General features: G+C 54.3%; 1 protein-coding gene across 1 annotated transcript; it reads left to right on the plus strand.

The window, feature by feature from the left end:
• The first annotated feature begins 1,021 nt into the window (after positions 1-1,021).
• On the plus strand, positions 1,022-21,236 carry GPR157 (G protein-coupled receptor 157). The gene is made up of 4 exons (XM_028108572.2): positions 1,022-1,486; positions 14,652-14,865; positions 17,989-18,183; positions 18,793-21,236. Exons 1-4 carry the CDS (start codon positions 1,104-1,106, stop codon positions 19,000-19,002), a joined length of 1,002 nt encoding a protein of 333 aa, XP_027964373.1. The 5' UTR covers positions 1,022-1,103; the 3' UTR covers positions 19,003-21,236.
• Positions 21,237-21,525: the final 289 nt, after the last annotated feature.

Here is a 21,525-nt window from a genome sequence, read left to right on the forward strand (position 1 = left end):
CTATAAACTATGGAATTGTACACTGAAAGGGGCCAATTTTATGGGATGTGAACGGAATCTCAATTAAAAAAAACACGAAATTTTCAAAAAAGTAAAAACCAGTAAATCGGGAATTAATATTTCATTGAAAAAAAAAAACCTAGTAAGCTTGACGTTACAAAATAGCGTGCTCATTGTGAGAAAAAATGAAAACACTCCCTTCCCAAAGTAACCATCACTACCCTGTGAAAAGTCCGGGTACCGCCGGATAAGGAAGGATGATCACACTCCACGGTTTTGTTGCTAGTGGAAAGAATGCCTCCGTCCCTCACCCAACACACACACCGCACACCAGCTGGCTGAATGGAAGGTAACACTAGCCCTAAAAATGCCAATCCTTCCCTCACCAGGACGGGACGTCCTAGCCATCTGGCTAGAGCAGGGGTGGCCCTGGCGCGGCAGGCGGGGAGGAAGCTGCCCAGGCAGGTCGCGGGGACGCGGCAGGGGACGTGGGAGCCACAGGGTGGAGCCTAGAGGGCGTGGGGGCGTGGCTCAGGGTGGAGGCTCGGGGTCCCGGCGCCAGGTCGCGAACAGCGCGCGAGGGCCACGGGGTGGGCCCTGGAGGGCGTGGGGGCCGGGGCCGGGGGCGGGGCGCGGAGGGCCCGGGCCGGGACGGAGCGCGGGGCGGAGTGCGGAGGACGCCGGGAGGGGGAGGTTAGGAGGAGGGGGGCGCGCGGAGGGCCCGGGGGTAGGGGGCGGGGTGCGGAGGGCTCCGGGCCGGGGGCGGAGCGTGGGGCGGAGCGCGGGGCGGAGCGCGGGGCGGAGCGCGGGGCGGAGCGCGGAGGGCGGAGGACCCCCGGGCCGGGGTTGGGCCGGGCGCCGGAGGCGGGGGCGGAGTGCGGAGGGCGCGGAGGGCGCGGAGGCCGAGCGCGGAGGACGCGGAGGCCGGGGGCCGCGGCCGAGGGCGGGGCACGGGGCGGGCAGCTGGCCCGGAGGGACCGGGAGGGGCCGGGACGCGAGCCGTGGGCGCGTCGGTGCCCAGACGGCAGCGGCGGGACAGCCGCACGCGCGTCCCGGCCTCTGTCCCCGCGGCGCCGCGGCCCCGGCCCCCTGCCGGCTCGGCCATGCAGCTGCCCGCGCCGCCCACCGAGCTGGTGCCGTCGGAGCGCGCCGTGGTGCTGCTGTCGTGCGCGCTCTCCGCGCTCGGCTCCGGCCTGCTGGTGGCCACGCACGCCCTGTGGCCCGACCTGCGCAGCCGGGCACGGCGCCTCCTGCTCTTCCTGTCGCTGGCGGACCTGCTCTCGGCTGCCTCCTACTTCTACGGGGTGCTGCAGGACTTCGCGGGCCCCTCGTGGGACTGCGTGCTGCAAGGAGCGCTCTCCACCTTTGCCAACACCAGCTCCTTCTTCTGGACCGTGGCCATCGCCCTCTACCTGTACCTCAGCATCGTCCGCGCGGCGCGCGAGCCTCGGACCGGCCGCCTGCTCTGGGCCTTCCACGTCGTCAGGTGCGTGGCTGCGGCGCCGCTTCCCCTCGAGCCCCCGACCCCCACCTGGGCCCTGCTTGCTGCCCTTGTGGCCCTCGCGTCGTTCTGGCGCCCGCGTCTTGGTCGGACCCCTGGCCGGGGCCCCAGAGGGTCGTGTCTGCTCATGTTCCGAGGCAGTCGGGGGGACCGGCGGGAAGATGCGCGCGGAGAGGTGGACCTGCCCAGAGCATCAGTGCAGAGGGCGCCCCTTTGTGCCTGCCCGAGCCCGAACCTCCCGGAGAGGTGGGGGGCCAGAGCTCGGGCCCTCATAACTTGGAAGCACCGAGAGATGGCGAGGACACCTTAGGCCTTTTGCCTCCTGCTTCCCTGCGTTCTGGCCGTTTCTGCTGCCCATGGGGAGAAGCTTCTCCTTCCCAGGCTGCGAGATCAGTTAGGTGCTGCTCCAGCCTGGAGAGGGGGGCTGCTCCCAGTCGCACCCTGTGCCACAGTAGGTGTGATGCATTCAGCCACTCCCGGGCTAGCTGCCCGTGGCCAAATGCAGTGTCTCAGCGGTAAGATTTACAGAGTATTGTCTTCATGATTTTGTGCATCTCTAGACCCAGACGATCTTGACCTTCTAGGGTTTGGTATCTCTGAGGGTGAGGTCAGTGGCAGGGTCTGGTCTGGAAGAGGGCCCCCAGCTGCCTGGAGTCTATGAGAGTAGAGTCAACTGAGGGCTTTGCCCAGCCCTGGCATTAGAGCACCTCATCAGGCAACCCTCACCTATGAAGGTTGACTCCTTCCTGGTGTAATTCCAAGATCTGAATGTCCATGGTGTCCTGCACTTCCCTCAAGGCAGGAATCTTATAGGGCCTCTTTCCCCTTGTCCATCTCCCAGATAAAAGCACCAAATACTGTCCTAATTATAGGACCTCTCTGTTAAATGCTTGAGTGCTTTCCATGGGACTGAGGACAGTCAGCACTTTGGTAGAGACAGGTCACCTGGGTGTCACAACGGTGCGATCACAAGCCTGCAAGAGTCACTTGACCTCTAGGTCTCAGAACTGCTGGAGGAAGGCCAGCTGGTCCCTGGGAAACAAAGTGGCCTGCTTCTCAGCTGTTCATGTCAAAAGTTTTGCAAGGAGCCGGACAGTACCTCAGATGCTGCAGAGATCCACAGGGGCTGCCTTTCTTCCCCTTGTGGCATCCCCACGGCCCTGGCCTCTGTGTATTTCAGAGACCCAGTCCTTGGCAGTCTGGTTGGGTATGGGCAGCATGTACACCAGAGTTCACATGTACTTGAGAAGGAGCCTAAGATTGGACCTTTCTTTGCCAAAAATCTCTTCTCTTCCCCCCCTTAAAAAAAGAATACTGAAAACTATATATATATATATATTTTTTTTTAAAGATTTTATTTATTTATTTGACACACAGAGAGATAGAGAACACAAGCAGGGAGAGCAGCAGGCAGAGGGAAAGGGAGAAGCAGGCTCCCTGCTGAGCAGGGAACCCGATGTGGGGCTTGATCCCAGGACCCTGGAATCATGACCTGAGCCTAGCCTAGGCAGATGCTTAACTGACTGAGCCACCCAGGCGTCCCGAAAACAATAAAGTTTTTAAGTGATGAAGAGAACCTGGTACAGCTCCTATAGAAAAGATGCATTTGCTAATGAACCTGAGTTGGGAGTTCCTTCCATTCAGTCCTAGGGGTGTTTTTTTTGATGCTGAGGAGAGGCCTTCTCAGAAAGCCCATGGGTCCTCCATGCTGGCCATGAAAAAGAGGGGAGTTGTTCATCTTGTCCATCGAATGATCCATCGGCTTCTCAAAAGAAAACTACCAGGGTGCCTGGGTGACTCGGTTAAGCCTCTGACTCTGATCTCAGCTCAGATCTTGATCTCAGGGTCGTGAGTTCAAGCCCAGCATTGGGATCCACACTGGACATGGAGCCTACTTAAAAAAAAAACAAAAAACAAAAAAACCTATATCCGAGCTACAAAGGGAGTTTGACAGTTTGTTCTCTGGAGTTCCCTTTCAGAAGTTAGCTCCCAGCATCTTGCTGGTCTAAGAGAATTGGTAGAAAACCTGTCTGACAGGTTCATTTATTGACCTAGATCCTCCCAGGCTGTGTTGCTCATGACTTTGCTAAGGGCTCTCCAGGGGCTTTCTTTGGAGTATGCGTTAAAGATGAATAATTGTTAAATAAATAATTGTTAAAGACCTGTTGGCATGAGAAATTTCGTCTTCAGACAGAGGCCGCACAGTCATCCACTTTTTAACCAGTTCAGACTACTGAAGATCAGTCCTCGTCAGACATTCAGTTTGGGAAAGTATTTTAAAACGTGACAACGTAGAGGTTGGGAATGTCTATTGGAGTTTTTATGAAATGATTTTTTTTAAAGATTTTACGTATTTATTTGATGGAGAGAGACACGGTGAGAGAGGGAACACAGGCAGGGGGAGTGGGAGAGGGAGAAGCAGGCTTCCCGCCGAGCAGGGAGCCTGAGGCGGGGCTCCATCCCAGGACCCTGAGTTCATGATCTGAGCTGAAGGCAGACGCTTAACGACTGAGCCACCCAGGCACCCCTGAAATGATTTTTTAAAAAACCAACAGATATCCTGATAAATGGCCAAAGGAGACATTGAGACAGCAGAGTCAAAATGGTTCATAAATACATTATGGGGGAAAGTTTCTTCCGTTAATAGTCAAGGCAATACAAATTATAACGATGAGGTATCATTTTCTCATTAAATTAGAAAAAAGTAGTAAAGCAGAATACTAATGTGATAGATGCTGGTAAAACTGGTACTTTATTTTCCTACATTGTTATTGGCAATGGAAGCTGGAATAATCCACATAGAAAGTATTTGGTTCATACCCCTTGATCCACTAATCCTATTTATAGGGACCTAGTCTAAGGAGATAATCCAAAATACATTCAAAGCTGTAGGTACAAAGGAGTTTGTGTGGGAATTTGGCAGCAACCGGAATGTCCAAAATATAGGGGAACAGAAGATTATAAACTACACCCCACCGGAAACATTACACAGCCATCAAATACTGGCTGTGAATTCTATAAGCCATGTTTTTAAAATAGTACGATACAATGTTAAATGAAAAAGAAAAAAGCCATCTCTGAATGGAACCACATAAAGCGGGAGGCCAGATAGAATCCTACACGCACACCACTTCCCAGAGAGCACCTGTGCAACCCCCTAGGGCCCCATCATAATACCTGAGCAGGCTTCCTTTGCAGAAGGATTTTCTTTGCCCACTGGGGAGGCAGGGCAGCTTAGACTTTATCCTCAAGGAAATGGTGTTTTATCACGAGTTGCGCCTGGCTCCTGAGGTCTTGCAAAGTGCTTGTCGGTTCTTTAGCCATTGGACACCAGTAGCCCCGGGGGCTGGGCAGGACTGTCACCCTCCGGTCACGGCTCACGACGTTTGCCCAAGCTCGCGCAGCCGTAATCGGGAGGCTCAGGGTTAGAACTCCAGGGGTCGGTCCTCCATTTATGATCCCATCTTGTCTCTTGGTCTGAGGATACTCCTTAAGGTTGAGATATCATTACTCAATTTATTTTTAACTTTGCAGATTTCTGCCATTACGAACATGGTATCATGTTGCCTTTAGTCTTCTGCATTTATTTTTCTGGAGCCATTTAAGAGTATAGACTGATGACCCCGGAACCCCTAAATCCTTCAGTGTGTATTTCCAAAAGAAAGGGACCGTCTCTTAGGTGACCACCTACACCTTCCAGAAGCAGGGCAGTGGCGTCGCCTGGAACGATGCTGTTACCGGAGGGTGGACTTTACAGGGGTGTTGTCGGTCTCCTGCCAATGTCCCCAATAGCAAAGGGATACCCTCAGCTTGTGTTTGACTTAGTTGTTGGGTCTCTCTATTGTCCGGCGATCCGCAACAGTTCCTCTTTCTCGGTGTTTCAGGACACTGACTTTTTTGAAAGGCACAGATCTGTGGTTTTGCAGAAGGTCCCTCTGCCGGGCTCTCCGGTGCTTCCCCATGGGTGGTTTCAGGTTCTGCACTGGGGCTGGAATCCCACAGAAGAATCTTCTTATTGCTCCCTCCCTGGGGACTTGAACTTGTTCACCTCCAGTGATAGGAATTCTGATCACCTGATGAAGGTGTTGCCTGCCAGTTTTACAGGGTAGTTACTGTCCTCCCCTTTGGTAATTAATAAATACCTTGTGGAGATAAAAGTCTTCCTACTCCTCAGACTTTACCCACAAGTTTAGCACACGTCAGATCTCACCGTATTCTGAAAGTGAATTCCGTTTTTTATTGCCTTTGTAAGGTTGTGTGAGAATGAATACTCAGCATCCAAGGGAAGGCCCTGGGTTGAGAAGTCCCTCCCACTCCACTGTCCGTGGCCGTTGAGGCAGCCTGATGCAGACACCCCGTACTTCACAGTCACGGGCATGTGCATCTGGGAGCATTTACAATACTCACCTGAGAAGGTGCCCGGAGCTGCTGTGGGCGCCGTCAGTTCTTCTCTGGTCTAGTAAGCCAAGTTGGTGGGAAGCCATCCCTGTCCCCCTGCTGAAGGTGCGCTGCCTTTCCAAAGCAGCTGTCAGCTCCTGTCAACCCCCCCACTGCAGGGTGGTGGGCTTCTGGACGACACTGGAGCAGGGTCCGTGAACCATCCCTGCACCTGCGTGCCGGGGCATCCCCGTGCCGGGTGTCATGGGGTGTCCCGTGAGCAGGGGAGGAAGGCTGGGCTGGGGGGAGCCTCATTGCCCCCAAGTCAGAAGGAAGGGTCCTGGCCAGGCTAGCCACGTGAGGCAGTCAGTAGGGTTTCTTTGGGCCCGAGGTGGGAGTGTGTGTGGGCATGACCGCAGGCCCACCCTCGCTCTGGAGGTTGCTTGGAGGTTCTGGAGGAAGAGTCCGTGGTTCCCAGGTTCACCATCAAAACCCCTGCCGTGGGAAGCGGGAAGTTCTTTTTTTTTTTTTTTAAAGATTTTATTTATTTGAGGGAGAGAGAACGAGAGATAGAGAGCACAAGAGGGAAGAGGGTCAGAGGGAGAAGCAGACTCCCTGCTGAGCAGGGAGCCCGATGCGGGACTCGATCCCGGGACTCCAGGATCATGACCTGAGCCGAAGGCAGTCGCTTAAGCAACTGAGCCACCCAGGTGCCCGGAAGCGGGAAGTTCTAACGGAGACAAAAGGGGAAACGGGGCCAGGAAGGGGAAGGTGCTCTAAGCTCTTTGATGGGAAACTAGCTCACTGTGGAGCCTGGTGACAAGGCCCCGAGCAGGTGTGTCCGAATGAGGGAGGCACGTGGCAGCTGCAGGAACGGCACCCCATGTCGGGCAGTGCTCCCCAAAATAACAAGAAGTGAACTGGCTTTGCTTTTTCCCCCTGAGAAGTTTTCAGAGGACGCTGCTGCATTGTGAGGTCTCTGCACAGAGTTGTGTGTTCGCGGGAAGCCGGAGGCCGCAGGACAGCAGAGTCTGCCCTTGACCCTCCGACCAGGGCAAGCTCAGCCCCTGCCCATCCTTGCCCGGCATCCCGGTACGCCAGGGCCTGAGCCGTGTCTCTGAGCATGGCAGGTGGCTTCATGACGCCCACCAGGACGAGACCTGCTCACGTGTGTGTGCTTAACAGTTCCTTTGCACACCCCACTCGCTTCTGCGGCCAGTGCCACAGAGTGACTTTGTGGCGGCCTGGCCAGTGGCTGGCCGGCTCCCTGAACTTCTCCCACGACTTACCACTCTGCCCCACATTCAACAATAAGTGCCCTTTGTTCCGGGAAGAAACTTCCGGGCAGCCACAGGCCTTGTGATTCCTTCCACCAGGCCTGGCTCACTGCAACTGTGCTTCGCTCGGGACCCGGCTCTGTCTTGCTCCCAAGAGCTCTCTAAATTGGCACATTGTTGCCCGATAGTTTTGTCCTCAGAGCATTTTTTTTTTTTTTTAGTTGACCTTCAAGGCTTTCCGTAGGCCACACAGCTCAGAGACCAGGACGTGCTGTTTGGGGGAGAAGACCCTTTTGTTTCTTTCCCAGCAGGTGCCCACCCCCTTGTGGGAAGATCTGTAGGAAGAGTGAGGTTTGGGGCGAGGGGAAAGTGCGAGAATCTAACGGTGGGGGCCAATGAGTGAGCAGACTTTGCAAGCTCACCCCCTCGTGCAGCAGGAGGAAGGGTATTCCCATCTGTGTGTAAAGTGGAACTGTCTCTGTTGATGCAGGTGTCCCCCACCTTGACTCTGGGGGGAGAGGTTCCAGAGACCACATAACGGGACATCCCCATTTGGGCAGAGTTGGGAACTCCAAGGGAAACCCAGAGCATCACCGTCCTGGAGACGGGCCGCCTACTCAGGGGCAGCTGATAGATGCCGGGGAATTCCGGTATTGGGGATGGCTTCCTCACCACCTGGCTCATCCCGTGGTACTCCTGGTTCTGCTCCTCTGGAGGAGATTTTTTTTTAAAGACGAAAGGATGCTGGGGCACCTGGCTGGCTCAGTCAGAAGAGCGTGCAACCCTCAGTCTCAGGGTTGTGAGTTCAAGCCCCACGTTGGGCATAGAGCCTCCTTTAAAAAAATAAATAAAAATGAAAATAAAGGATGCCAGGTTCCAAAGAAGAGCTCAGCTCATGAGAGATCTGAATGGCTTTTTGTCAGTTTACCCCTCCCCTAAGCTTACCGAGGGACCCCACCAGCTCTGTCAGCCTGGCTGTGGTGGGACCCCCGGGCACTGAGCACGTGTCTCCCCCATAGTTTGTAGAAAGCCTCTCTCTTCATCTGCTTGGGCTGCCCTGACAATGTACCACAACCGAGTGGCTTAAACAAGAGAAATCCATTTTCTCACAGCTCTGGAGGCTAGAAGTCAGAGATCAAGGTTGGCAGGGCTGGTTTCCTCTGTGTGTGTGTCTGTGTCCTAATCTCTTCATATAAGAATGGCAGTCATGCTTGATTAGTGTGCACCCTCTAGACCATTCTAATCACCTCTTTAAAGACCCCCCCCCCCACCTCCACCTACAGTCAGATCCTGAGGTACTAGGGGTTAGGACTTCAACATATGAATTGTGTGTGTGTGTCTGGGGGGAACACAAAAGCTCTTAACAGCCTCCGAGGGAGGATGAAGCCGACTTGGAGTCTGGCCTCAGTTTCCTGGTGAACCCGAAGGGAGGGGGCGTGGGCACCTCTGGGAGAGGCTCTTGGTGCCCCTCCAAGTGGGGGATTGTGCTCGGAGTGTGGTCTTCTGGGCTCCCTCCGTCCAGGTGACCCCAGCCCTGCTTCTCGGCCTGAGTCACAGGTTTGGAGAGAAGGGGACCAGGCACCTTTCATGGCATCTCTGCACGTGGTCCCATGGCTTCCTTCAGCGAAGTTTGCCAGTTCAGCCCTTGGTTTTGGTGTTGAGCAGGACCCCCTTTCCTCCAGCCATCTAACCCCATCTCCCCTAGCCCGACTTCGTCAAGAGACTTGAAACATTTGAGGATAGCTCAAGGCCCAGCACCTCCAAATGCGCCTGGCTCTGGTGCCAGTTTAACAATCTCAAATTTAGAATGTGGGTCACAAGCGTCCACACAGAGGCAGGACAGCTTCCTGGCCGGTCTGATCTGCCCACATCTGGGCATCAGGGCGATCCCTCCAACCTCATGAGTTTCTAGGTCATAATCAACTCACGTCCTTGGTCTTTTTCACATGCTGTTACTCAGAGACATTTTACTGGTTCGGATTTTGTTAATTTTTTGGGTGCTGGCTTCTTTTTGGGGAGAGGAAAAAGCTATTACATGGTACGTGACAGAAATTGGAAGTATACATTTCTGGAATGCAGAGATGATGTCCCACATGTCTTTGTGGAGTGCCTTCTAGATTCACGGCGCCTACAGCTCAGGCTGGACACCTGGCCTGAGAATGGCTTGGCTTATCTGAGGTTGCCAAAAACACTTTCTCCTCACTCTGCGGGTCGAGAACCTGGGGCTTCTTCAGCAAATTATCCTTTTTTTATCCTCTGTCCATTGGCGTCCTGGAGCCAGCTGGGGAGACCCAGTTATTAAATTTTAGGGCATTTTGTGAGCTGATTGTTAAAGGCAATCATTAATAAAAACTAAATTATATAAACTTATATATATATATAAACTTATAATAAGTTGTATTAAAAAGAGTGATAAAGGGGCGCCTGGGTGGCTCAGTCTGCCTTAAGCGCCTGCCTTCGGCTCAGGTCACGATCCCAGGGTCCTGGGATCGAGCCCCTTGTTGGTCTCCCTGCTCGGCGGGAAGCCTGCTTCTCCCTCTCCCACTCCCCCTGCTTGTGCTCTCTCTCTGGCTCTCTGTCTGTCAAATAAATAAATAAAAATCTTTAAAAAAGAAAAAGTAATAAAAGTACTAAAACTACATCTTTTTTTATTTTTTATTTTTTTATTTTTTTAAAGATTTTATTTATTTATTTGACAGAGAGAGACACAGCGAGAGAGGGAACACAAGCAGGGGGAGTGGGAGAGGGAGAAGCAGGCTTCCCACGGAGCAGGGAGCCCGATGCGGGGCTCGATCCCAGGACCCTGGGATCATGACCTGAGCCGAAGGCAGACGCTGAACGACTGAGCCACCCAGGCGCCCCTACATCTTTTTTTTTTTAAAAAAGATTTTATTTCTTTGAGAGAGAGAGCGCGAGAGCATGAGCAGAGGGCAGAGGCAGAGGGAGAAGAACAAGCAAGGCTCCCCACTGAGTGTGGACCCCCCCCCCGACACTGGGCTTGATCCCAAGACCCCGAGATCATGATCTGAGCTGAAGTCAGATGCTTAACTGACTGAGCCACACAGGCGCCCCACTAAAAATTACATCTTAATTATTTTACTATTATCTGTGTACTTAGGGCTGCCCGATGGAAGTACTGTCAGAAATACTGCACATCTGTCTCCAACCACATGTGTTGATGGCTTGAAATTAGTTATAGTGGGAATGTTTGCTCCGTGGAAAATGGCAGACACTACAGATCAAGGCTTGGTTTGTTGTTTTGTTGATTGTGTAGAGAAGAGGTCAGCAGACTTTCCCCCAAACAAACCCTACACAGATTGTAGGTTTTTTAGCTTCATAGGCCATCTGATCTCAGTTGCAACTATTGCCCTTGTAGCCTGAAAGCAGGTCTAAACAATACGTAGAGGAGTGAGTGTAAACGAGGCTGTGTTGCAATAAAACTTTATTTAAAAAAGCAGAAAAGCAGACCTCCAGCCAGATTTGACCTGAGGGCCGTCGTCTGCTGGACCCTTTATCTAGACTTAAGAAGGTGATGGAGGAAATGTCAATAGGAAAGATTATACTTAAAAGTGCTCCTTATGTGAACTTCAGCAAAGGTGGTACCCACATTGGGGTAGGCAGGAAGCCGGGTACTTAAGGGGGTGAGAAGAGGAGGTATCATAGAGCAGAAAAAAAAAAAAAAAAAAGAAGGAATACTCTTCCAGGGCTGGGAAATGAATATTTGCTCCCACAAGGAAGTCGCTTCCTGGTCACCATTTGTCGTGCCCCTTAGGTCTTCCTTTTTTCACATTCTTCTTAACGTGTGAAGGAAAATGAAAACACAACCAACTTCCTGTCCTGAAACTACTTTCATTTGCCAACTGCAACCATAGCGTGTTGGCAAAAATCAACCAACACATTCTGTGGGGCTCAACTGGCTGTATGGAATTCGTCACGAGGATCATAGTGTGTTGTGTTATTACTTGCAGGTTGTGTGCCTCACATCTTTCATATCAGTTAAAGTAATAATAAATGTATGTGTGCAAGCACACGCACACACGTACAAATACTTTTGTGTGCAGAGCCAGCTGTTAAACATAACCAGCACAGCATGGCCCAAGCCCACGAATTACAAGTCTGGTAGAGCCTGCTTCGCTGGGTCGTTAGACTCTCGATCCCTCCCACTCCATTCCCACCCCTCCCTGATATTACTTCTTCTTACCACCTCCCACTTAAATACCTCTCCTGCCACTTCTGGCCATCTGTGCTTAGACTCAAACAGTGACTCTGATTGATCAACCCACATTCTTTTTTTTTTTTTTTTTAAGATTTTTTTTTTTAATTTATTTATGGAGAGAGAGAGAGAATGGTAGAGAGAAAGCATGAGAGGGAAGAAGGTCAGAGGGAGAAGCAGACTCCCTGCTGAGCAGGGAGCCCGATGCGGGACTCGATCCTGGGACTCCAGGATCATGACCTGAGCCGAAGGCAGTCGCTTAACTGACTGAGCCACCCAGGCGCCCGATCAACCCACATTCTTAACCCGTGAAAGCCCTCTGCCTGTTGGGTCTTCTCTCCGGCTATTTCCCAACACAAACTTAGCTCCAGGTGCACCCCAGTCATACAGAGGAAATGCATCACTCTGTAGCTTTCTTATGACGAGCCTAAAGTCATAGAACACCTGTCCCCGGGTTGGGCCCAGGTCTCCTGCGAGGGCCGTCAGGGTGCTGGGGAAGGAGAAATCACCCTGCCTGTGAGTGTGCCCCTTCCTCCTGCATGTCTGTCCTGCACGCATCCTTCCAGTCCCGAGGGCACCCCTCCGCTCCTGCCCAACCCCCTGCAGGGCGATGCGCCCTACACACCAGGCTTATTCCGGTGGGCCATAAAGTGATGAACGACAACAGAGCTAACTTCGGGATTGCAGTTTCCTTTTCAATGACAATGATGTCCTTGCCGTGAATAGTTAAGGAGTAAATGGGGGAAAGTTGTTTCATCACTTGCCTCAAACTTCATTCATTCATCAGCAGGTCCTTGTTTTGCCCCTACTAGGCACCAGGCGCTGTTCTGGATGCTGGAAAGCGTAGTGCACCTACCCTCACGGAGCTCATAACTGTGACATGTTGTCTCCAGATCCCAGGACGGCATGAGTTTTTAAGTGGTAACCCTGTATTATGACAAAACAGTTTGACAGTCATCTATATCAGCTTCACAAATGAGCAACCGATTGAACAAGCATTTAGAATGGACAGACTCCTGAGGGTAACTTGGTCCCTTTCTCTTAACCCTTTAACTCCTGTGGGTTTTTTGTCCCTTCTGTGCCTTTGTGACCTCAAGGAGGACAGGCTGCTTCCCGCCTCCCCTTCCCTCCCTGCTGTGGGGAGAGCAGATGCTGAGGGTGCAGGTGGCTCTGCGCTCATGCTCCTGTCCGGGCACCCAGAGGCCAGTATGGGAAGAGTGGGTGGGTTGAACAGGCACCTCCGTTCTGAAAGTGCCCAACGCAGAGTCCTTCCCAGGCCCGGGGAGCTGGCTTTCTCCCTTCCGTCCTCCACAGCCCTGCGGTATTTGGAGAACCTGATTGAACACAGCACTTCTCGTTTTGGCAAGACTAACATGCAGCTATGGTCTCATCATTGTTCCAGAACTTTCTCTCGAAAAGAGCTGCTCCTGGCTGGCTCAGTCAGAAGGGCATGCGACTCTTGATCTCGGGGTTGTGAGTTTGAGCCCCACGTTGGGTGTAGAGATTCCTTAAGTAAATAAGTAAAAATAAACTTAAAAAAAAAAGCTACTGTTGCTTACACAGAGCTCTCAACATATAACTGATTTCTGAGCTGAGCGTTTAACTGATGTCAGGGTCCTGTTTATACACGGCTCCATTCTCCAGCGACTTACCTGGGCCATAGGCCTGTGTGCGCTCTCCCAGGGGCAGAGATCGCATGGGCCTCGCACTTTACTGGCACCTGCCCTATGGGCCGGAATCCTGGGATGTTGGACACGACTCATGACAGCGGTCAGACCCACTGACACACTTACCCAGTCCTGTGTGCCAGGCATACTCCACTCGGTTTATTCTCATAATGACCTACTCTGCTCTAGGCGCCGTTCCAGTCCCCACTGTGTGGGGAAAAACACTGGCGTGTGGAGGCCGAGTGGGGGTCAACTTGGACCCTGCTCCTTGCCGGGCAGGCCAAGCTCGGAGCCACCTCACGGTGCCACCACGAAGTCTCTGTGTGTCCCCCTGGCCCGTGTAAAATGCTTCGCAAGCAGACTGGTGCGGGGGTCCCAGGAAGCCCCTTGGGGCTTGGCCCTCATCTGGCCGTGTTGCCATTGGGGGGAGCTCTCAAAAAGTCTGCCTGGCACTGCCCTAAGAGGGGGCCCCTGCCCCAGGCCTGATGCTTCAGAGGCCCGCCTTTGACCTCTGCAGGGAATACCCCCTTCCCATAGAGCAGAGAGGCCTCAGGTCCGGAGAGAGGTGTCTACCCAAGCCCCTGGTTGCCCTTCTAGATCCTGCTGCCAGTGTGTGCACCCTGAGACCCATGCGGCCAAGGGGGCTGTGTGGGCAAGGTGCGGGCACGTGGCATGCAGGCCACTCTGGGGGCAGGAAGGGGCTGCCCTCCCCGTGCCACAGCGCTCTCGCGCCCATCTGCAAGGAGTCCAGCAATTCTTTTTCTTTTTTAATTTTTTATTGTTATGTTAATCACCATATATTACATCATTAGTTTCTGATGTAGTGTTCCATGATTCATTGTTCGTGTATGACACCCAGTGCTCCATGCAGAACGTGCCCTCCTCAATACCCATCACCAGGCTAACCCATCCCCCCACTCCCCTCCCCTCTAGAACCCTCAGTTTGTTTTTCAGAGTCCATCGTCTCTCATGGTTCGTCTCCCCCTCCGATTTACCCCCCTTCACTCTTCCTCTCCTGCTATCTTTTTTTTTTTTAACATTATTGTGTTATTTGTTTCAGAGGTACAGATCTGTGGTTCAACAGTCTTGCACAATTCACAGCGCTCACTGTAGCACATACCCTCCCCAATGTCTGTCACCCAGCCACCCCATCCCTCCCACCCCCCCACCACTCCAGCAACCCTCAGTTTGTTTCCTGAGATTAAGAATTCCTCATATCAGTGAGGTCATATGATACATGTCTTTCTCTGATCGACTTATTTCACTCAGCATAACACCCTCCAGTTCCATCCACGTCGTTGCAAATGGCAAGGTCTCATTCCTTTTGATGGGAGCCCAGCAATTCTGAATTAGGACCTGGCCTCTGAGGGCCTGGGGGGTGCGTCGGGCCAGGCAGGAGGCGGGGACATTCCCTGTGCTCTGCCACATTAGGGTGGGCCTGGCGGGGTGGGGGAGGAGCGGGCCCGGGTGGGGGGAGTTGAGCACTCCTGCCCCGCCGTGTGGTCCAGGGTTCGGGAGCACCGTTCTGTCCGCCGAGCGTCCCTGGCTTTGCCCCTTCTGGCCTCGCTGGGAGCAGGGCCTGACCTTGACTGTCTCGTTTGCCTGTTGTTCCTCAGCTGGGGGGTCCCGCTGGCCATCACGGTGGCAGCTGTCGCCCTGAAGAAGATTGGCTATGATGCCTCGGACGTGTCAGTCGGCTGGTGCTGGATTGACCTGGAGGCGGAGGACCGCATCCTGTGGATGCTGCTGACCGGGAAGCTCTGGGAGATGCTGGCCTACGTCGCGCTGCCCGTGATCTACTGCCTTATCAGGAAGCACATAAACAGGGCGGTAGGTACCTGCGGGTGCCCCTCCCCAGGCCCCCCAGCCACAGCTCTGGGTGGCTACTGCACCCTGGCAGCCTGGGCGTCCGGGTTTGCTGATTGTGCGGCCCTGGACGGGGTGGGTCCTATCAGTCCTCCGTTGTGGACAAGGAAATAGAAGCTGGCAGAGGCTAAGGGGCTCCCCGGACTCGCCCAGCCCCAGAGGCCCAAGCCACAGTGTGTGGAGTCCAGGAGGCGAGTGCCCAGCCTGGGATCTGGGCACAGGCCTCTACTGCCCCCTCCTGGCAGGCCCCCAGGGTTGCTCCACGTCGAGGGGAGTGCAGGCGCCAGGAAGCCGCATCCGGGTAATGGAACTGCGAGGCCCCTGGGAGACGCGTGGGCTTTCGTCCTCGGTGACACGGATGACTCACCACGTTACCGGTGGTCGTGGAGAGTGTGTCGCACATGGAGACTCTTCAGGGTCTTGGGAGCTCGGAGAGCGAGAGCTGGGCTGGCTGGACGTTCCAGGCAAGAAAGGTTTTCCTCTGAGGACATCCTTCCTTGTCCTGCACTACGGGCTCTGCAGGCCGAGGCGCCGCGCTGCTGGGGGGCCGCGGTGGGGGGCTGCGGGGGCGTCCGAGCCCAGGCCCAGGGGCTCTGCGGCTGTGCCGTTTGGGGCTCTTTGCCCCATTTCTCAGGGGCTGAAACTGCAGGGGTGTGTGTCCCCCATCTTTGGTCTTTTGGGGTGTACTGTGACATGGCAGCCGTTTCCGAGTTTGTCGGGTGCTCCCCGCAGCTGTGGGTGCTCCCCGCTGTGGCTTGTGAGTCTAGACTTCGGGTTCTCTTTTCACTAAGACTCCACTGCCTCCCCACCTGCCTGCCACCCTCTTCTGATCCCGTGGGGTTTACTGATTGGCCTGAAATCCGTCTTCTTGCTGGTGTCCTGCCTGGGCCGGGGGCACCCCTTCTTGGCTCCTTTTTTTCCCTGGGAAGTTTCTGGACTCTGAGGAAGACCCCCAGCCTGCCCCTCTGTGTGCCTCTCTTCTTCCTTGCCTTTGGCCAGGAACCTGGGGCCGTGCCTGGGAGGCCAACCCCCCATAGGAGAACTGGTCTTCTCTAACGACTCTGCTAGTGTTTTCCAGAAAACAGGAAGAATAGTGGGCAGGGAGGTATAGGGGTTGTTCCCTGCCAGCCGGGCGTGGGGGGGTGGGGGGGTGTGGCCTGGGAGGCTCAGTTGGTTAAGTGTTGGACTCTTGGTCTCTGCTCAGGTCATGGTCTCCGGGGGCAAAAGAGGGGATTGTGGGATCAAGGCCCGAGTCAGCCTCAGTGCTGAGCACAGAGTCTACTTCAGCTTCTCTCTCCCTTCCCCTCTGCCCCTCCCCTCCTCTGCTCATGCACACTCTCTCTCTCTGTCAAATAAATAAAAAAAAATATTTTTTTAAAGATTTTATTTATTTATTTTGACAGAGAGAGACACAGCGAGAGAGGGAACACAAGCAGGGGGAGTGGGAGAGGGAGAAGCAGGCTTCCCGCTGAGCAGGGAGCGCGACGCGGGGCTCGATCCCAGGACCCTGGGACCATGACCGGAGCCGAAGGCAGATGCTTAGCTGACTGAAGCACCCAGGCGCCCCAAAAATAAAATCTTAAAAAAAGAAAAATAAGTGAACTGGAGCGAACTTTCCAAAGAAGACAGCTGCCCTGCTCCTCCCCTGCCCCCACCCCACCCCTGCCAGGCTGCTCTAAGCCCCAGGGGAGGAAGGGAGGAAGCAGGTGCTCTGAGCAGGTGAGGTGCAGCAGCCTGGGTGCTCAGAGATGCCAGGGTGTGTGGCTTTTCCCGTCACCTGGGCTTTCAGTGTCCCGGATACAGGACCACGCTTAGAAACAAATCTTTGTTATGAGTAGTTACATCTATTTTTTAACATTTTATTTATTTGAGAGAGAGACAGAGATAGCAAGAGCAGGGAGGAGAAAGAGAAGCAGGCTCCCCAGTGAGCAGGGAGCACGATGCAGGGCCCGATCCCAGGACCCTGGGATCATGACCTGAGCCGAAGGCAGGCACCTAACCAACTGAGCCACCCGGGCGCCCCTGCATCTATTTTAACAAATTCAGTTGTGATCTGGAAATGGAGCTACCCTCTTCCTCACACTGAAGGGTGTTCCCAGGAGTAGGGAAGCCCAAAGCCTGTGCCTCCTCACCTTTTCTTTCTGCCCCAGCTTTGGATGGAGCCCCTCCTTCATCGGTCTTTGCTCTGGGGGAGCTTGCATTCTGGGGCGGGGGGAGGGCAGGGTGATAAGAAGTAATAGACCTGATAAATAAGGATGAATGACATCTAGGAAGGAGGAAGGTAAGAGCTACAAAAAACCAGGCAAAAATAAAGAGCTGAACCTGGGGACAGGAGTAGCTGGGAAACGCCTACGCACTGGAACAGGGGCTGTCAGGGTAGGCCTCCTCCAGGGGCCGACATTGAGCAAAGGCGTGAAGAGGGTGAGGGAGTGAGCCTCTGGGCAGATGGGAAACAACACTCCAGAGGGAACGGCTTGTGCAAAGGCCCTGCGGTAGGGTGTGCCTGGGGAATATGTTTGGGCACTTAGGGAGGCCTGTGGGACTGGAGTAAATCAGGTGAAAGCAGTAAGCATGAGGTCAGAGCTAGACTGGAATCCGAGACCTTCAGGTAGAACTGAACCTGACTTAGGTTTTCAAGGAACCGTGCTGCTTCTGGGCCAAGAATAGGACTGCAGTGGGGAGGAGTTTGGATAGTGAGGGTGATGGAGGGAGATGGGTGAGAGAGTTGCAACTGCCCGGAGGAGTGGTGATGGCACTTGGACCGGGCTGGTGGCCGTGGCAGTGGGTGGAGCATCCAGATTCTGGATCTCTTTTGAAGGGGGAGCCCGCAGGACTTGCCCACGGAGGGGATGTGGGGCGGCAGCAACAGGAGAGGGTTTCTGGCCCGGGCACCTGCTGGGATGCCGGCGCGTTAGCAGAGGTGGGGACGTGCGCACTAGGCTCGGGGGTCGGGATGCGGCGCGGTGCTCCTGACGCGAGAGCCGTCAGCGTGTCTTAGACCCCCGCGGGGAGGTGCGCGGCACACAGCGGACTGAGGGTGGCGGGGCGGCCCGCCTCGCTCACACCGGTTCCCCGTGCCCTGCACAGCACGAGGCGCTGTCGGAGTACCGGCCCATCCTCTCCGAGGCTCACCGGCCACAGCACCAGGCCTCCGTGGCCGACAAGAAGCTGATGCTCATCCCGCTCACCTTCATCTGCCTCCGGGTCTGGAGCACCGTGCGATTCGTCCTGACCCTCTGTGGCTCCCCGGCCGTGCAGTCGCCAGTGCTGGTCGTTCTGCATGTATGTGGGCCTGCCCTCCCCGGCCCTTGCTGCTCTAGCGCAGGGTCAGACGCCTTCCCCCGCCCCCCTGGAAGAGTGGGTGCAGCCCAGGGACATTAGGGGACTCTCTGGTGGCTTTGGGAGTGATGGTGTCCTTCCCAATGCAGAAGGCCTCCAGATAGGGGGTTGCAGAGCAGCCTCAGCTGGGGGGAGGACAGGATTCTGGGGTCCGCAGCGCTTCCCAGTCTCCGTGTGTGTGAGAGAGAGAGAGAGAGAGACCCCCTCCAGCAGAGAGAGAGAGAGAGAGAGAGACCCCCTCCAGCAGAGAGAGAGAGAGAGACCCCCTCCAGCAGAGAGAGAGAGAGAGAGACCCCCTCCAGCAGAGAGAGAGAGAGAGACCCCCTCCAGCAGAGAGAGAGAGAGAGAGATCCCCTCCAGCAGAGAGAGAGAGAGAGACCCCCTCCAGCAGAGAGAGAGAGAGAGAGACCCCCTCCAGCAGAAAGAGAGAGAGAGAGACCCCCTCCAGCAGAGAGAGAGAGAGAGAGAGAGAGAGACCCCCTCCAGCAGAGAGAGAGAGAGAGAGAGACCCCCTCCAGCCCTGGCACTCATGCCTCTTTTTCTCCCGGACAGGGTATTGGGAACACATTTCAGGGCGGTGCCAATTGCATCATGTTCGTCCTCTGCACCCAGGCCGTCCGAACTCGGCTCTTCTCCATCTGTTGCTCTTCCCAGCCGCATGCTGAGAGCCCGGCTGGCCCTCCCAAGGCTCCTGCTGCACCCTCCAAGACAGGAGAACCTCAGGGGTCCAGATGCACCCCAGATGAACTTCCAGGCACCTGAGCTTTTCCCTTCGTAGTTCTGTGCACAGATGCTGCCTGCCTGGGGACAGGTGCTTTTGGGAGTCCCTGCTGCAGGAAGTGCGGGTGGGCATCTGCTGGTACTTGAGGCCTTCTGCTTTTGAAGCTCTTGACCCCCTGTGGGGGAGCCACTACAAACCCAGCTGCTTCTACCTCCTAGACCCTCAGGTGGCACACCCCACTCCCACCCGTGCCCTACTGCACGCGAGGGCACTTGCCTGCATGGGGTCGGCAGTGAGATCGGTACGTGATTGCTGTCAGGTTGCCTTGTGGTCCGCTGCTCATGGGCCTCGTGACCGCACAGCACTGTTTACAATTCAAGGGACCCACACCTGGGGGAAAAGCACAAGGAGGTATACATGTATACCAAGTACCTGTCCTCAATAAAATGCCAGGGGTTACCAGGGATGCGTCCCCCACTTAGATATCATAAAGCCGATTCTTGGTTTGTCAGGGCATTGAGGTTTCCAGGAGAACCCAGCTTTTCTCGGATAGCTTTGCTGGTCAGCAAAAGAGCCGGTTCCCTTTAACCAGGTGGAAGGTTCCCGTGAGGTGTCCGGGCAGCTGGTCTCCTCGGGACCTCCCAGGTTCTCTCTATGGGTTGCCAACCCTCGACGAAGATTGTGCTTGAACTTCAAGCCCAGGCCAGAACCCAGACTCCTGCCTGCCTTCACCAGTCACCTTAAAATACAGGTTCCCTCCTCCCATGCGAGAGCTGAGACAGGGACAAGAAGAGGCATTGCAGGGAATCCAGCGGATGTCCGCTGCCTCTCGGGTCTGTTCTCTGGAAGACTGGACTGGGGAGAGCTGGTAGGGATCCGGCTGAATCACCTCCCAGCTTAGTTTTTTATAGAAAAGGTGACCGGAGAGTTGGTGAATGATCCAAATAACAGACTTCTCCCTGAAGGTGAAGCTTTGGGGAGGTGGTTCGGGGAAGTGACACATGCATCATGGGGTGATTATTTACACTCGAAAGAAAAGGATCGAAAATGAGCATCCGTATCTCTATAACCGTGGCTCTTCCACTGACATTTTCCTGTTATTTCAGAAAACCGTTTCTCTGTTAAGTCACAGAAGCCACTGGCTAAGGTGGCAAGTGTCAGCGTCACCATAGGAGGCTTGGGGAGGGAGAGTTCAACTTTAGCCTATCGGCGGCCCTCCCTTGGGTTCAGTCAGAACGCTGCAAAACCGAAATGATCCTCTGAACCTCTAATAAGACGGTTCTGGATTAAAACCAAAGCCTCACCATACTGTTGATTCCCATTTTATTCTTAAAAGCAGAATCTGTCACAGGAAGAGAATCTGAAAGAAAGAGCCATTGACAGAACTAGATCCAAAATGCTCATTTTCCTTTTTTTTTTTTTTTTAAGTCTTCTTTATGAAAATCAGCAAGAGGCGATCATCCCCTTCGGACTCACCGTAAACCCTGGGCTACCCTCCAGAAAGCTACTTGTCAGTAGGGCAACCTCCTTACAGAAATGGACAGTATAAGGGGCATCCAGGGATCCCCCAGAGACAGTACGGCAGATCATGGGCACGTAGCTGGTAAAGACCCTCACCTTAGCCTCTAGAATGGAGCAGACAATTCAGGAAGTTGCTTGCTGCAAGATAGAAAATGGCTCAGAGCTGAGTTAGCCTGTGGGCCACAGAGGATGAGGTTAGAATAAAGCCTGCTCGGAAGGGGGCCCCAGAGTCCTTGGCTTAGACTGCAGTGCTGGCTGCCTGCCCCGGGTGGCTCCTTCAGGACTGGCCAGACCTGGGCGTCCCCTAGCAGGCCACGGTCAGGAAGGGCCAGCAGAGGGAGTAGGGGCTTAGGAGAGGTGTGACCCAGCTCAGGACAGGTGCTACAGCTTCATCCGGGTGTCCTAAGCCCAGAGCCCTGCCCTCTCAGGCACTTACTGAACCTTGGTCTTTGAGTCAGGCTTACCAGGTGCTTTCTGCCTCTCTGTGCTTCTGAGTTCTTTATGTTTGTTTGTTTTGTCTTTTAATAAAGAGTATTATTTGGCCCGGGGTTAAGGGTGCACACAGAGCTCCTCTTACCTACACGACAAGAAGAAACATTGTACAAGAAACATTTTTACAGACTTCCTGCTGTGGCATAATAACAGCGTGAGGTCGGTCTTTTTGGCGTGTGCAAAACTGCATCGAAACCCTGACCATCTTGGGTCAAAGCCCAAGTCTTGCTATTTTAAATTAAATAATTATTTTTCTTTTGCATGTTCGGTAAACTGATTGCCTGTGATGGGGGTGGGGGTGGGGGTGGGCACAGACTGGCCTCTGCTGTGGGGTGACTCCAGAGCCTTCTACACGGTTGGGACCTGGAAATGACATCTGGGCCCTTCTCTGTGGGCAAATACAGTCGAGGAGGGGGCACCCTGTTGACAGCCAGCTTCTCCCGTGTTCACCTGATAGGGTCTCAGGTGTGTGAGGAGCGGTGGAATGGGGATTTGAGAATGCAGATTCCTGGGGCCTGTCCCATAGGAAGATCATCAGGTCCAGGTTCCAA

The sequence above is a fragment of the Eumetopias jubatus genome, unplaced genomic scaffold (assembly GCF_037043125.1).
Source record: "Eumetopias jubatus isolate StellerSeaLion01/CBP00866 unplaced genomic scaffold, mEumJub1_p1.0 scaffold_4, whole genome shotgun sequence".
Taxonomy (NCBI): domain Eukaryota; kingdom Metazoa; phylum Chordata; class Mammalia; order Carnivora; family Otariidae; genus Eumetopias; species Eumetopias jubatus.

What these genes read in the sequence shown, in the direction of transcription:
- GPR157 (XM_028108572.2), top strand. Translation starts at nt 1,104, where the DNA reads ATGCAGCTGCCCGCGCCGCCCACCGAGCTGGTGCCGTCGGAGCGCGCC. An exon ending in TGGGCCTTCCACGTCGTCAG is followed by an intron (nt 1,487 to 14,651) that starts GTGCGTGGCTGC and finishes GTTGTTCCTCAG; the next exon opens with CTGGGGGGTCCCGCTGGCCA. An exon ending in GGAAGCACATAAACAGGGCG is followed by an intron (nt 14,866 to 17,988) that starts GTAGGTACCTGC and finishes TGCCCTGCACAG; the next exon opens with CACGAGGCGCTGTCGGAGTA.